This window comes from Meles meles, chromosome 13 (assembly GCF_922984935.1).
Source record: "Meles meles chromosome 13, mMelMel3.1 paternal haplotype, whole genome shotgun sequence".
NCBI lineage: Eukaryota > Metazoa > Chordata > Mammalia > Carnivora > Mustelidae > Meles > Meles meles.
In genome coordinates this window covers 16,789,586-16,803,943 of record NC_060078.1, presented here as the reverse complement: position 1 = coordinate 16,803,943, position 14,358 = coordinate 16,789,586, and the positions used below count along the sequence as shown (strand labels likewise).

The 14,358-nt window shown below is 38.3% G+C and overlaps 1 protein-coding gene across 1 annotated transcript in view; it reads left to right on the top strand.

The window, feature by feature from the left end:
- PCDH15 (protocadherin related 15) overlaps nt 1–14,358 on the top strand; it is a 567,896-nt gene that overhangs the window by 56,938 nt on the left and 496,600 nt on the right. The window contains exon 5 of the mRNA XM_046026577.1: nt 9,575–9,745. Coding sequence (XP_045882533.1) covers nt 9,575–9,745 — 171 coding nt within the window. The remainder of the gene's footprint in view (nt 1–9,574; nt 9,746–14,358) is intronic.

Genomic DNA, 14,358 nt, shown 5'->3' with positions numbered 1-14,358 from the left:
ACTTCTATATTTACATAGAATCATAAAATCCATAGATCGTTACATGTTTTTAATTACATTTTTATGTTCTTTGGGGGTTTTTGTTATTTTGTCAGTGGTGTGTAAATCGATGTGCAGTGTAGATCATGTACATTTAAAACCTATGTTATTCTCTTGGAGTCATAAAGAGAGTTGAATTATGAGCGATCAATTTTGATTTTAAAGTAGATGGTATCTAAGAGGGTAGAGGTTTGATGATAAATTACTGAAATTACTCAATTTGGATCTGGTTTTGCTTATGGTACAAAGATTTGATTGATGTGCAAAGGAAACTATTCAAATTTCACGTAATTAGGAAGCTTCTTTTTACCCATGTGGACATTGTTTCTCTTAAATAAGCTGGGGAGTTTTGATTAGTATAAATAAGAAAACTTGTCACTTCTTTTATTGAGAATATTTGCAACGTTATTACCCACAGTTCATTTTAAATATGAATATGCGATGAGGAATGATTAATTCTAGGAACGGAAGGAAAAGAAATCTAAAAAAGAAAGTTCAGAGATGTACCAAGATCACTGGGTTTTCTTTCTGTTGAAATTTCCAATATAGCCTATACCACAGACTCCCAATTTTGATATATTACCCTAAATCACAAAGGAATCAAACTCATCTCTTTATACATAGATATTATTCAAAACTAGGTCTCTTTTGTATTAGCATTATCCTGAGGGAAATACTAAAGATTCTTCTGTACTCAAGAGCTCTTGATGCATTGTCAGAAAGAAAATGTTTACATTTATTTTAGAATCATGGCCAGAGTAAGTTCTAAGTTAACCTTATCAATAACAGGGCAAATTTAATATTTTCTCAAATATCAAATATCTAGAATAGGAATACTAATCGTCTTTCATAATAAGATACTGTAATTCTTTTTTTTTAAGATTTTATTTATTTATTTGACAGAGAGAGATCACAAGTAGACAGAGAGGCAGGCAGAGAGAGAGAGAGAGGGAAGCAGGCTCGCTGCTGAGCAGAGAGCCTGATGTGGGACTTGATCCCAGGACCCTGAGATCATGACCTGAGCCGAAGGCACTGAGCCACCCAGGCGCCCAAGATACTGTAATTCTTAAAAATATTTTTTTCTTATCTCTGTCTTTTCTCTTAATATTATGAATATTCAGAACAGTATGTAAACATTATAATTAAAAGGGCTTTGATATAAAAAAATCACTTTGTACACTTTTGATATCAACTTGTGTAAACAGCTTTTCAAAACCAGCCCCCACTCTGACCTTCCCTCACCTCCACTTCCTACTGATTATAGAGTAAGTACTGAACTGCACACCCATTGTTTTTAGCTCTGCCAATTTCTTTGGTGTATTCTGGGAAAGAGGAGTGAAATAGGAAGATGATGCTTCGTGGTTAACAGATAGAAAACATTCTAGTCCTAAACACATGTAAGCATACGGACATGAAAATAGCATGCTGTTCTATCTACTAGTATGCATAAAAATTAAAGAAAGTTAGATAAATGTCTCAAGCAAACAAAAAGCACTTCCAAAAAAAGCAACTCGCTTCTAAAATGGTTTAGACCTACACAATCTTGTTGCTTCTTTTTTTTTCTCATTTTCATAAAGGAATCTAACACAAAATCAAGTTACTCTAGGATACGTTTTAAATTTTCAGTTACTGATATTCCGTGTACCATCAGTGGACAGAAATAAGGCAAACACCTCCCTGGTCTTCAGTAACCGACTCAGGGTCAGAAAACTCACAGCAACTCTAATTATGCTGCAACTTTTTTTTTTTCCTTTCTCTACTGCAAATACCTGATAAGCTAATGAGAGAGCCTTTAATATATGTATCTGAGTCAGTCTAGTAGGTGCTTCTAGCCATTTTTTTAAAGCTACAAACCACTTGAGTACAGAGTACATAAATGTTGGAAGTCTTTATTCTGAGATTCCTATGGCTCAACAAGAAATCAGAAGATCAGCATGCCTGTTCCCTACTCACTTTAAAACCAAAATTCATGTAATTTCATAGCATTTGGTAGAGTTCACATCATCCCTGGCCCCACTCCAAAAAAACAATATTTAACTTAATACGCTTCTCAAATAGAGACCAGGTACTGACTGAATAAAGAAATTAGCATTCAACCCGTTTGATCAAAAAGTAGTGGACAATTAAATTACCTTACAGCAAGAAAGACTTTTGATTGGGATAAAGGGATTGAAGCCTCACTTATCATCTGACAGAGGTGTTTTATTGTCTTAACATTGTTACAGTTTAAATATTTGCAATTTTATAGAAAAAATTGCTTGGTAAAAAGTACGGATTGTGACAATGAATTAGTTATCTCTGAGCTATTTCTAAAAGTAAATATCTTTGAGGTTCTCTATGCTTAAAAAGAAATTAGTTCTTCCTTGCAATGTATGGATGAAAGTTTTTACTTATTTAGTAAATAATTCATTCAAAGACAGCAGGTGTTTCTGCTATCCCGGGATACTTTACAGTATGACTCCAAAGAGCTTTACATTGAGTTGCCATCATCTGGGGCCAGAGGATTGAAGGCTTTGAATAAGATGCTGAAGATTCTAGGACCAAGTCAGTGTGGCTTTCCAGTGAAACGTTGACAGAATGTTCCAGCTAGGTCACATCCCATACTTTCCTGACTATTTCTTATGGCTTTCTTGATTCTATGTTCAAGATATATGTATGCTTTTAAATTCCTGCATTCCAACTTTGACGCTGGATTTTTCTTTGTATCACCTGCAATTCCGTGCATAGCTGAACTCACAATTATTAAATAGTGACTTGTTTTTAAGGCATCTAATTAAAGGTTCCATGTGAGTTAATGTTTAATGTTAGAAAATGTGTAATGGCATGTGAAAGAATAATGCACATTGAGAAAATACAAGTTAAAAAAAACTTGGATAACTTTTAAAAGAGATATATTCTTGCTTGCCAATTACAGCCATAGCTTCTAAATCAATGAAATATTATTTTATTTTTAAATATTTAAAAATGAAAAAAATTTCATTTCATAAAGGATTAAGAGAAATGAGATGTGAAAATGGAGAAATGGAGGAAGGAATTTTTTTTTTTTCTTGGATGGATAGTCTTTAAAATGTTTTGGGTTCCCGTGTAGCAATGAATGGAAATAGAGACATCAGGAAATCACATAAAAAATTCATGCAAATAATTTTGTTTTATTTATACTACTCCCGATTTAGAATGTTATTTCTTTTATCTAGAACAATCTTGAGCAGTAACATTTTACTAGAAAGAGCAAAAGGTTCTTTTCATTTGGGTTTTTATCTGAATTGCCAGGGGCTATGTTTTAGATGAATTTTTTAGATCAAATTTGGTTCTAAACTGGGAGAAGTACTAAAGCCTTCCATGGCCTTACACATGCTCAATGGGCAGGAGACCTACTTCCATATTTCTCCTCATGTTTTATAACACATTTTAACAACAAAGCATGGGGAAGCTCCACACATGTAGTGAGACTGCTGGCCTTTTTCAGTGCTACCTGTCTGTTTAGATAAGTGAAGAGGAACAGGATGGGTCACCCCAAAATATGCCTTCCTGGCAGAAGGATTGTTTCAGGCTGATTACGTTTTCAGAATGGCAGACAACAGAGGAGCTCTACATGCCATGTAGAAACAGTTCCCTGTTAGAAGAGCACTTTGCACTCACACAGGATGTCTCCACCTGCAAGGGCATGCCTCTCCCACCAGGAAGATGAGAATGACTTAATCTGGACAAGATCCCATCAGTGGTGAAGGTCTGGATGTGCATCTGGAAGACAGCGACTCCTGCATTTACTGAACTTTGCCTGAAAGCCTGACTCTCTAGCACTCTTGACATCTTCTTTAGTCTTTAGCAGGAGTTGGTATTTAAGGTGATAGCTTTGGCCATTTGGGGGAGTTACTCAGTTTTCCTGGAGTCTATGTATATACAGTAGGTGCACATATCATTAAACTGCTTTGGTTTTCTTCCTGCTAATCTGTTTTCTATTACATGAGGTCTCAGCCAAGAAGCTAGAAGCTAGAAAGGTGGAGAGAAAATTGTTTTTCTTTCCTGACAGTAGTTTCTCTAGTATTTTGTTTCCAAGTAAAAATTCATATTTTACAGATCAACACTTTGTAAGCAGTATCTTTTCTCAAAATTGTAACTGAAGCCTTGTGATTTGGCTCCTTGGTGAGTCAGAAACTGCACCACCTGAGTGTTTGCACAAAGAAAACTTTATTTGCAGCAAATAAGGCGATCACGGGCGAGTGACTTCCAAAACAATGACTCCCCAAGCAAAAGTGGATACATTTCTTTTATTTAGGGTTTGGTGAATAGGAGATGTTAGGGGAGACTTGTCATCATATGTAGAGGTAGGCATGAGGTCACACATGCCTCTGAAAGGAAACCAGCCTACAGACACATTGTATATTGTGGAAACAAGGCTCTTGTTCCTCCTTTGATGGAGATTTTAGTATTATAATGAGATAAATGTGGTCATCAGTCATTCTGAAAGTCATGCTGTGGTCCGTCTGCACAGGCATGAATCAGGGATTAAGCTCAAACTGGTCAGGGTAGTCTGGGCCGGCTGGAGGTCTTGTCAGGGCAGGTACTTGAGGGAAGGGTGGTTTCTGGTTTCCATTTGTCCGACTTAAGAGATAAGCTGGATTTTATGAAGTTCAGGAATGTTCCCTCTATCCCTATACTTTGAAGCGTTTTCATCAGGAACGGATGCTGGATTTTGTCAAATGCCTTTTCTGCATCACTTGAGAGGACCATGTGGTTCTTCTCTCTTCTCTTATTGATGTGTTCTATCACATTGATTGATTTGCGAATGTTGAACCAACCTTGCAACCCAGGGATGAATCCCACCTGGTCATGGTGGATAATCTTTTTAATGTGCTGCTGGATCCTGTTTGCTAGGATCTTGTTGAGAATCTTTGCATCCATATTCATTAGTGATATTGGTCTGAAATTCTCCTTTTTGGTAGGGTCTTTGCCTGGTTTGGGGATCAGGGTAATGGTGGCTTCATAAAATCTATCTATGAAAGACCCACAGCAAATATCATCCTCAATGGGAAAAAGCTTGCAGCCTTCCCGTTGATATCAGGAACACGACAAGGATGCCCACTCTCACCACTCTTGTTCAACATAGTATTAGAAGTTCTAGCAACGGCAACAGACAACAAAGAGAAATAAAAGGTATCCAAATTGGCAAGGAAGAAGTCAAACTCTCTCTCTTCGCAGATGACATGATTCTTTATATGGAAAACCCCAAAGACTCCACACCCAAACTACTAGAACTCATACAGCAATTCAGTAACGTGGCAGGATACAAAGTCAATGTACAGAAATCAGTGGATTTCTTATACACTAACAATGAAAATACAGAAAGGGAAATTAGAGAATCGATTCCATTTACTCTAGCACCAAGAACCATAAGATACCTGGGAATAAACCTAACCAAAGAGGTAAAGGACCTGTACTCGAGGAACTACAGAACACTCATGAAAGAAATTGAAGAAGACACAAAAAGATGGAAGACTGTTCCATGCTCTTGGATTGGAAGAATAAACATTGTTAAAATGTCTATACTGCCTAGAGCAATCTAAACTTTTAATGCCATTCCGATCAAAATTCCATCGATATTTTTCAAAGAGCTGGAGCAAATAATCCTAAAATTTGTATGGAATCAGAAGAGACCCCGAATTGCTAAGGAAATGTTGAAAAACAAAAAACTGGCAGCATCATGTTACCTGATTTCAATCTTTACTACAAAGCTGTGATCATCAAGACAGCATGGTACTGGCATAAAAACAGACACATAGACCAGTGGAACAGAGTGGAGAGCCCAGATATGGACCCTCAACTCTATGGTCAAATAATCTTCGACAAAACAGGAAAAAATATTCAATGGAGAAAAGACAGTCTCTTCAATAAATGGTGCTGGGAAAACTGGACAGCGATATGTAGAAGAATGAAACTCGACCATTGTCTTACACCGTACACAAAGATAAACTTGAAATGGATAAAAGACCTCAACGTGAGACAGGAATCTATCAGAATCCTAGAGGAGAACATAGGCAGTAACCTCTTCGATATCAGCCACAGCAACTTCTTTCAAGATATGTCTCCAAAGGCCAAGGAAACAAAAGCAAAAATGAACTTTCGGGACTTCATCAAGATCAAAAGCTTCTGCACAGCAAAGGAAACAGTCAACAAAACAAAAAGGCAACCCACGGAATGGGAGAAGATATTTGTAAATGACAGTACAGACAAACGGTTGATATCCAGGATCCATAAGGAACTTCTCAAACTGAACACACACAAAACAGATAATCATATCAAAAAATGGGCAGAAGATATGAACAGACACTTCTCCAACGAAGACATACAAATGGCTATCAGACACATGAAAAAATTTTCATCATCACTAGCCAACAGGGAGATTCAAATTAAAACCACATTGAGATACCACCTGACACCAGTTAGAATGGCCAAACTTAGCAAGACAGGAAACAACGTGTGTTGGAGAGGATGTGGAGAAAGGGGAACCCTCTTACACTGTTGGTGGGAATGCAAGTTGGTGCAGCCACTTTGGAGAACAGTGTGGAGATTCCAAGAAATTAAGAATAGAGCTTCCCTATGACCCTGCAATTGCACTGTTGGGTATTTACCCCAAAGATACAGATATAGTGAAAAGAAGGGCCATCTGTACCCCAATGTTTATTGCAGCAATGGCCACGGTCACCAAACTGTGGAAAGAACCAAGATGCCCTTCAACGGATGAATGGATAAGGAAGATGTGGTCCATATACACAATGGAGTATTATGCCTCCATCAGAAAGGATAAATACCCAACTTTTGTAGCAACATGGACGGGACTGGAAGAGATTATGCTGAGCGAAATAAGTCAAGCAGAGAGAGTCAAGTATCATATGGTCTCACTTATTTGTGGAGCATAACAAATAACATGGAGGACATGGGGAGATGGAGAGGAGAGGGAGTTGAGGGAAACTGGAAGGGGAGATGAACCATGAGAGACTATGGACTCTGAAAAACAACCAGAGGGTTTTGAAGGGGCGGGGGGGGTGGGAGGTTGAGGAACAAGGTGGTGGGTAATAGGGAGGGCACAGTACTGCATGGAGCACTGGGTGTGGTGCAAAAACAATGAACACTGTTATGCTGTAAATAAACAAATAAAAAAAATAGATAAGCTGGAAAGAAGCGCTCAGGGGAAAATGTGGTGCAGAGGTTGGCAAGTACAAGCAGGTGGGCAGTCAAGGTCAGGTCTTGGAGTCTAGCTGGTGACAATATGAGATAAAATTTGACCCATTCATTCATTGATGGATATTTTGACTGCTGCCAACTTTTGGCCATGGTGAATAGTGCTGCTATGAGCATGTATGTACGTATAACTACTTTTTGGAGTTGTACAGAATACAAATTTAAGGAGACAGAAAAAGTAGAATAAGTTTTTCAAAATAACTAAATGCTAAGAAAGTAAAGACACTCTAGATAACATCATAATGAATGACAAACCACCACCACCATTCTCACCGTGGATGTTCTGGACAGAGATAACTAAGGTCTGGTGTTTCTTCCATGTGTCCTCCTGATGAACTCTCTTAGATAAATATAATCAGTGTAAATGAAATGTAATATAGTGAAATCACTTCCACTCTTGAACATGGGCTGCACATGGTGGTTTTTTCCCCAGAGAAATGAAAAGGGAAAAAAGGAGAGAGTAAATTGACAATGGGAAAATCTGATGAACACAGCCTCAACCAGGTGATCAAGGTTGTCATGTTAATAATATATACTCTTGCTATAATGTGATGACATGACTCGGGACTTCTACAGTCTTCATCCCCAAAATGCATCACCCCCATCTGATCTTGAGAAAAACATCAAATTCCCCACTGAAGAACACTCTGAAAACATACCTGACTAGTACTCCACATTGTCAAGGTAATTGAAAACAAGGGACGTTGGAGAAATTTTCAGAGCCAAAAGGAGCCTGAGAAGATGTGATGGCTACATACGGGCGGAGTCCCGGATGGGATCCTGGCATGGAGAATGGACCTTAGAAACTAAGGATATCTCAGAGGTGGGGATCATAGTTAGTAACAATATATCCTCGAAGCAAAAAGTACATCTGGCCAAGCAAAGTAAGGAATACCTTACAGTTTCTATAAGAGGGACACGGAATGCAGTCTGAACTCAAGTCTGAAGGAATGACTAAAGCATTGTTAAGACCCCAGTTGGGCGTTCTCATCACAATATTTTTTTTCTTTTTCATTTTTTTCCCTGTGTCCATGAGAGATGATGAATGTTATCTAAACTTATTGTAAAATCCTTTCACGTAGATGAATGTCATTATCATTACATTGTACACCCTAAACTCATGCTGTGCTATATGCCAATTATATCTCAGTAAAACTGGAGAAAACCAAACAAGGGGAACAAAAAATCCGTGTTTCTTGGCAATACAATGTCTCATGGAAAAGAGAGGAAGTTGAACAGGTAATTGCCATAATTCTACAAGGACACTTCCTAGAAACTGTAGCTTTATAGTCCCAAAGAATGAAGAAGCAAAATAAAACAATTATCATCCAAGCTCAGAAAACTATGTTATTTCAGTGACAACAGTGCACTCTCTGAACCAACAATGCTGGTCTCAAAATAGTTGGCAACAGAAAGGCTTGTGTGAGCCATTAAACATTTCTCTGTCAAAAGTTCAGCAGACCTGGCAGGTTTTCTTCTCTTCCCTTTTTTCTCCCTTCATTTTACTTTTTTGAGGATTTGGAGTTTGTTTGTTTGTTTTTGTTTGTTTTTAGAAATAACCCAAATTTATCTAAAGTTTCTCTCTTTAAAAAGAAAAAAATATTATTTATGTATTTATTTGAGAGGGAGTGAGCGAGAGAGAGAGAGAGAAAGAGAAAGCATGAGCTGGGGAGTTGCAGAGGCAAAGGGATAAGCAGGCTCCCTACTGAGCAGGGAGTCTGATGTGGGACTCCATCCCAGGACCTTGGGATCATGACCTGAGCTGAAGGCAGACACCTAACCAACTGAGCCACCCAGATGCCCCTAAAGTCTGTCTGCCTTGCTTGAAACGTCACCAAAAATAAAAGACAGAGCTGGGGGGAGAAGAGGAATCAAAAGCCAACTGTGTTTGCCAATTGGCCTTCTCGAAGGAAATGTGGAATTGTGTTGTACTTCAAGGATGGGAGATAGTCCACCACTTGGAGTGAGCCTCCTATGGACCTTAGGCTCCTGTCCTCCCACAGAGACTGGGAGGTGGCCTCTTTCTTCTTTGGTGATTGTGTTTCAAAGAGACAGCTCCCAAGTCCTTGAGAAGGAGTGCTGGACTATAAAACTGGCAGAAGTTTGAGCTGCAGAAAGATTGCCATTGGAAAGGGCAGAGAAAGTATTGACAGTTGCAAGTTTTCTAAAGTAAATCCCCTAAGAGAGGTCAAGGCCTATAATTGGAAAGAAACCTGTCTACAGTCTATTCAAGCTGAAGGGAATGTTGGGTCCATCTCATTGTGTTTTGTGTTTCCTTTCTTTTTTCCCCTTGCAGGACCGTGCACAGAATCTGAATGAGCGGCGAACCACCACCACCACCCTCACAGTGGACATTCTGGATGGAGATGACTTGGGTCCCATGTTTCTTCCTTGTGTCCTGGTGCCAAACACACGTGATTGTCGCCCGGTCACCTACCAAGCTGTGATCCCTGAATTGAGAACTCCGGTAAATGTGCTCACATTCTTCTCCCTTCACTTATGCCTCTTTAACCTCAGTGACATTCTGTTCTAGGAGCTTGAAGACATATTAGGTGAGAAGAGCAAACTTTGCTCTATGGGTATCGAAAGGGATTTATGCTAGAGCCACTTTCAAAGAAGGCAAAGTTTGGTTACCATGCATTACTGCATTCTTTACCAAGTCCAAAGTGTATCGTGAAGCAATCATTCATTGGACACTGATTATTTTGTTTCTCCACCTATAAATCATAATCAAGTTCAGTTGCCAACCTGTTGTAGGAAACTTCAAGAAATTGCTTCAACGATCCTTTAAATTCACCAAATAAACACACAGTCCTAAGTCAGAAGACACACGGGCCAACAGGGTATTTGGTCAGCCTCTTAGCATCCTACGATTTTAGTGGAAGTTGCGTTTGGCTGTTTGGAGGTGGAAGCTAATGGATCCCGAATGCAGATATCTATCCCTTAAAGATGTATTTTAAAGAAGCAGAAAGGTAAGGCATGAATATGTATCTTGTACACTTGATTTTGCCTCTGCCCTGTTTTTGTTTTGGCATCTCTTTTAAAATTCTAATAGAGCTCTAAGTTGCTGTCAGTCTGGAATTCACACCTCAGACCTGGCTGGGTAATAAATATTTATACCTAAGAATAAAAGTTATGAGGCAAATATACTGAAATATCATTTTCTTCCTTAAAAGTAAAATAATAATAATAATAATAATAATAATAATAATAATAATAATAATAATAATAATTGTCTTTTAGAGAAGCCAAATTCATAGGGGTGAATGTATTTGTGGTTCCCCTAGAAAGCTTTCAGTTTTCTGTATTAGTAATGTGGTTTATGGTATCAGAATTTGTTGGAAGGTGTTTGACTTTTTTTTAATTTTCTCAAACATGTAAGAACTGTGGTTTGGGGTATCCTTTCTGTATATGAGAAGTTTCAAGTATAAAAAAAAAAAAAATTCCTTCTCCTAGGTGTAACCGACATAGCATCGTATGCACTGCTAAGGGTTCTTCTTATCCAGTGTTGCATGTCTGAGCCTTACTTTTGAGATTTCATAAATTTTAAATGGCCAAGATTCACTGGTCTGTCTTCCAGCATAAATAATAACTGGTCTGGTTGGCTTACGTGAAGAAAAAAAGCTGGAGGAAAAAAAAAAGAATAAATGTTATGATGTACATTTAATGAAGAAAAATATAATCAAATTTTCAGCTCCATGGAGTGATTTTGAAGACAAAAAAAGCTAATGGGTGTGGACAAATAATTGTGAATTACCTAAAGTTATATGTCAGCATAGGATTTTGTGGAATATACCAGTAAGAAGACTGTTAATGATAGTGAACATCAATTTTTTTTCATTGAAAGGTATAATTGAAATTATGAGGAAAACTTATTTTAAGTATTCATTTGGAGTTAATTTATGTAGCTATCATACCTGTGAGGTCCCCAAGAAGAGGGACATAGCGACACAGTGACTGGAATCGGTGGTTCAGTGCGATAACTCAAACAGTACTTGACAGACTGAGGGATGAGTTACGGGTCACTGCCTGATAAGCAGAGGGTATTAACTTTGCAAAACATCCCCGAGCATCCGTTCCTCTCTCTTCCAGATGGCCGACTGAGCATCTCTCTTATTCCCATGCAGTGCACCATAGAGATGAGTCCATGCTCCATGTTTGGGGGAATAAAAATAAATGATACTAGTGGCTAATGGTTATATCGTTTGTTCCATGTGTCATGAACTGGCCTAAACTCTACAGAGATATTAACTGCAATCCTGGTGGGTCACTCTTAAGGTCACTTGTGGGATGACATCTCTGAGGTACAGAGTTTATGTAACTTATTTTTTTTTGCAGTCTTTTTTAAAAATTTATTTAATTTTACTTTTTTTCAGTGTTCCAAAATTCATTGTTTATGCACCACTCCCAGTGATCCAACTAAAAAGTAAAAAACTGTTCTCTTTTAAAATCATGTCTCTTGAATTAAATGTTATGCTATAAAATCCAGAATGATCAGACTGTATGCTTCATCATCCCTTTTACCAGGTTTACCCTTTCTTTAACATTCTGTGAAGTGGAGAATTTTAATCTTATGTATTTAAATAATGATGGTCAATATTTATTTAATAAGGGGTATATTTTTATTGTCACATAGAAAAAGCTAAGTATATTTACTTGCAAAACTTAGCACCTGTTCTTATTATTAACCACTGCATAAAACAATCACCGAAACTCAGTGGCTTCCAGTGACAGTTTTTTTTTGTTTTGTTTTGTTTTGTTTTTTTGTTTTGTTTTGTTTTTTTCCCCCTTTTATTAATTTTTTCAGCGTAACAGTATTCATTCTTTTTGCACAACACCCAGTGCTCCATGCAAAACGTGCCCTCCCCATCACCCACCACCTGTTCCCCCAACCTCCCACCCCTGACCCTTCAAAACCCTCAGGTTGTTTTTCAGAGTCCATAGTCTCTTATGGTTCGCCTCCCCTCCCCAATGTCCATAGCCCGCTCCCCCTCTCCCAATCCCACCTCCCCCCAGCAACCCCCAGTTTGTTTTGTGAGATTAAGAGTCATTTATGGTTTGTCTCCCTCCCAATCCCATCTTGTTTCATTTATTGAAGAATAAAAGAATAAATGAGACAGTTTTTTTTTAAAGATTTTTATTTATTTACTTGACAGAGAGCTATTTATAAAGAGATCACAAGTAGGCAGAGAGGCAGGCAGAGGGAGAGGGAAAAGCACGCTCTCTGCTGAGCAGGGAACCCAGTGCAGGACTCTATTCTAGGACCCTGGGATCGTGACCTGAGCCAAAGGCAGCCACTTAACTGTCTGAGACACCCAGGCGCCCTGCAATGATAGTTTTTAAAGCTTGCTCATAAAATCTGCAGTTTGGGCAGGCTTGAGGGACCGTCTCATCTCAGCCCTACATAACATCAGCTGAGGATCATTACCTGTGGCCTGGGTAGCAGTATTAGAATGGTTCACTTAGCATTCTGACTGTTGGTGGGAGCCTATCCAGGGCTGTGAGCTGGAGCTTCATTCCCACTCCCCATGGGTCTCTCTTGGGCTGTGGGGGCTTCTCATACCGAGGCAATGAGTTCAAGAATGAGCTTCCCAAGGGAATGAGGCAGAATTTGCAGGAATTAGCCTTGCAGTCTACAGTGTCCCTTCTGTTGTGGTTAAACCTCAGCCAGATTCGAGGACTAACAGTAGGTACCATCTCCCGATGGGAGGAATGTAGAAGTCACATTGTAAGAACATCTGGGGATGGAAATCTTACTGTGGCAATTGTTGAAAAATGAAATCTCCCATGGTGTGGGCATCAAGTTTCCTGGCTCTTTTCTGCATATGCCTCTTTGGAGCCCCCCTGATTCACGAGGGTTCAGAACTACAACCGGTTTTTGAGTTTCACATGCAAATTGCTGTGTTTATGTCTGTCCTTTACATTTAAAAAAATCCTTTCTTAAAAGTTTCCTTTACATATTTTTGCTAAAATTTCTAGAAATTTCAATAAATAAAATCTTGCTATTCAGAGCGAAAGAACTAACCATTTCTGTCAGCTAAACAAGACATGATGACTGTAATTACATACTTGCTGATCCTTTCCTGAACTAATTCTTTAAATTTTGAAAGCTTTGACACCTGCTCACCTTCTGTGTTGATGTGAAATTTTCCACCAATTACCTCAGTGGTATTCTTGACTTGAAAAACCATTCTTAGTTCCACCACAATGCATGCAGAATTTATCAGCTCAGAAAAACTTTAAAAGGAAGTCTGGTACTTTGTTTAACTCATGAACCAGAATATAATAAAAATAAAAATTGACTATTTATTGCAATACAAATAATTGTGTGTTTATAGAGAAACTTACTTAGTAAATGTTTTCTATGTTTTTCTACAACAGAAAATGGTCTTCAGCAAAAAATCATGTCTTCACAAGCACTAAGATTAATATTATATTGAATATGTAAATACATAGATCTGATATCTCTGGGGTACTAAAGCAATTTGTAGTTCTGTGCTAATTATTATTCATTTATTAATTTGATAAGTACGTCCTGGCCCCTGATGTACATTCAACTCTGTGCTAATTGAGGACGTAAGTAGGATGAGATTCTTTTCCAGTATTGCGTAAATTTATTTTCACTTTCTGACTGTGAACTTATTATTATGCCTCTCTAGTTGAAGTTTCCTGATGTTATAGAAAATGCTGGTAGATTCTGGAGAGTTCAGAACCCATATTTCTATTTTCTCCGTTTTCTCTTGAAGCTCAAAGACGCAAAAAATGCTCATATTTTCTTTTCTTTCACGATTGAACAGTCAATCTTGTTTGGTTGTTTGGTTGGTATGTTGCTGAGTGATTTGTCTCTGGAGAGAAACACTGTAGTATTAATATGAGAATATTGACATATTATCTGTCAATATCTGTTTCCTAGATATACCTCTCTTTACTCTTTACTTGGGTGCTTGCCAGAAAGGTCATCTAGGTGCTGGGATCCACGCTCCAATGAGCTCTTCCCATCCCTGTTGACTTGGGTCCCAGGACTGTCTACCCACATGGACCTGTATATAATTGTCTCAATGAACTCTGGTTTTCATATAA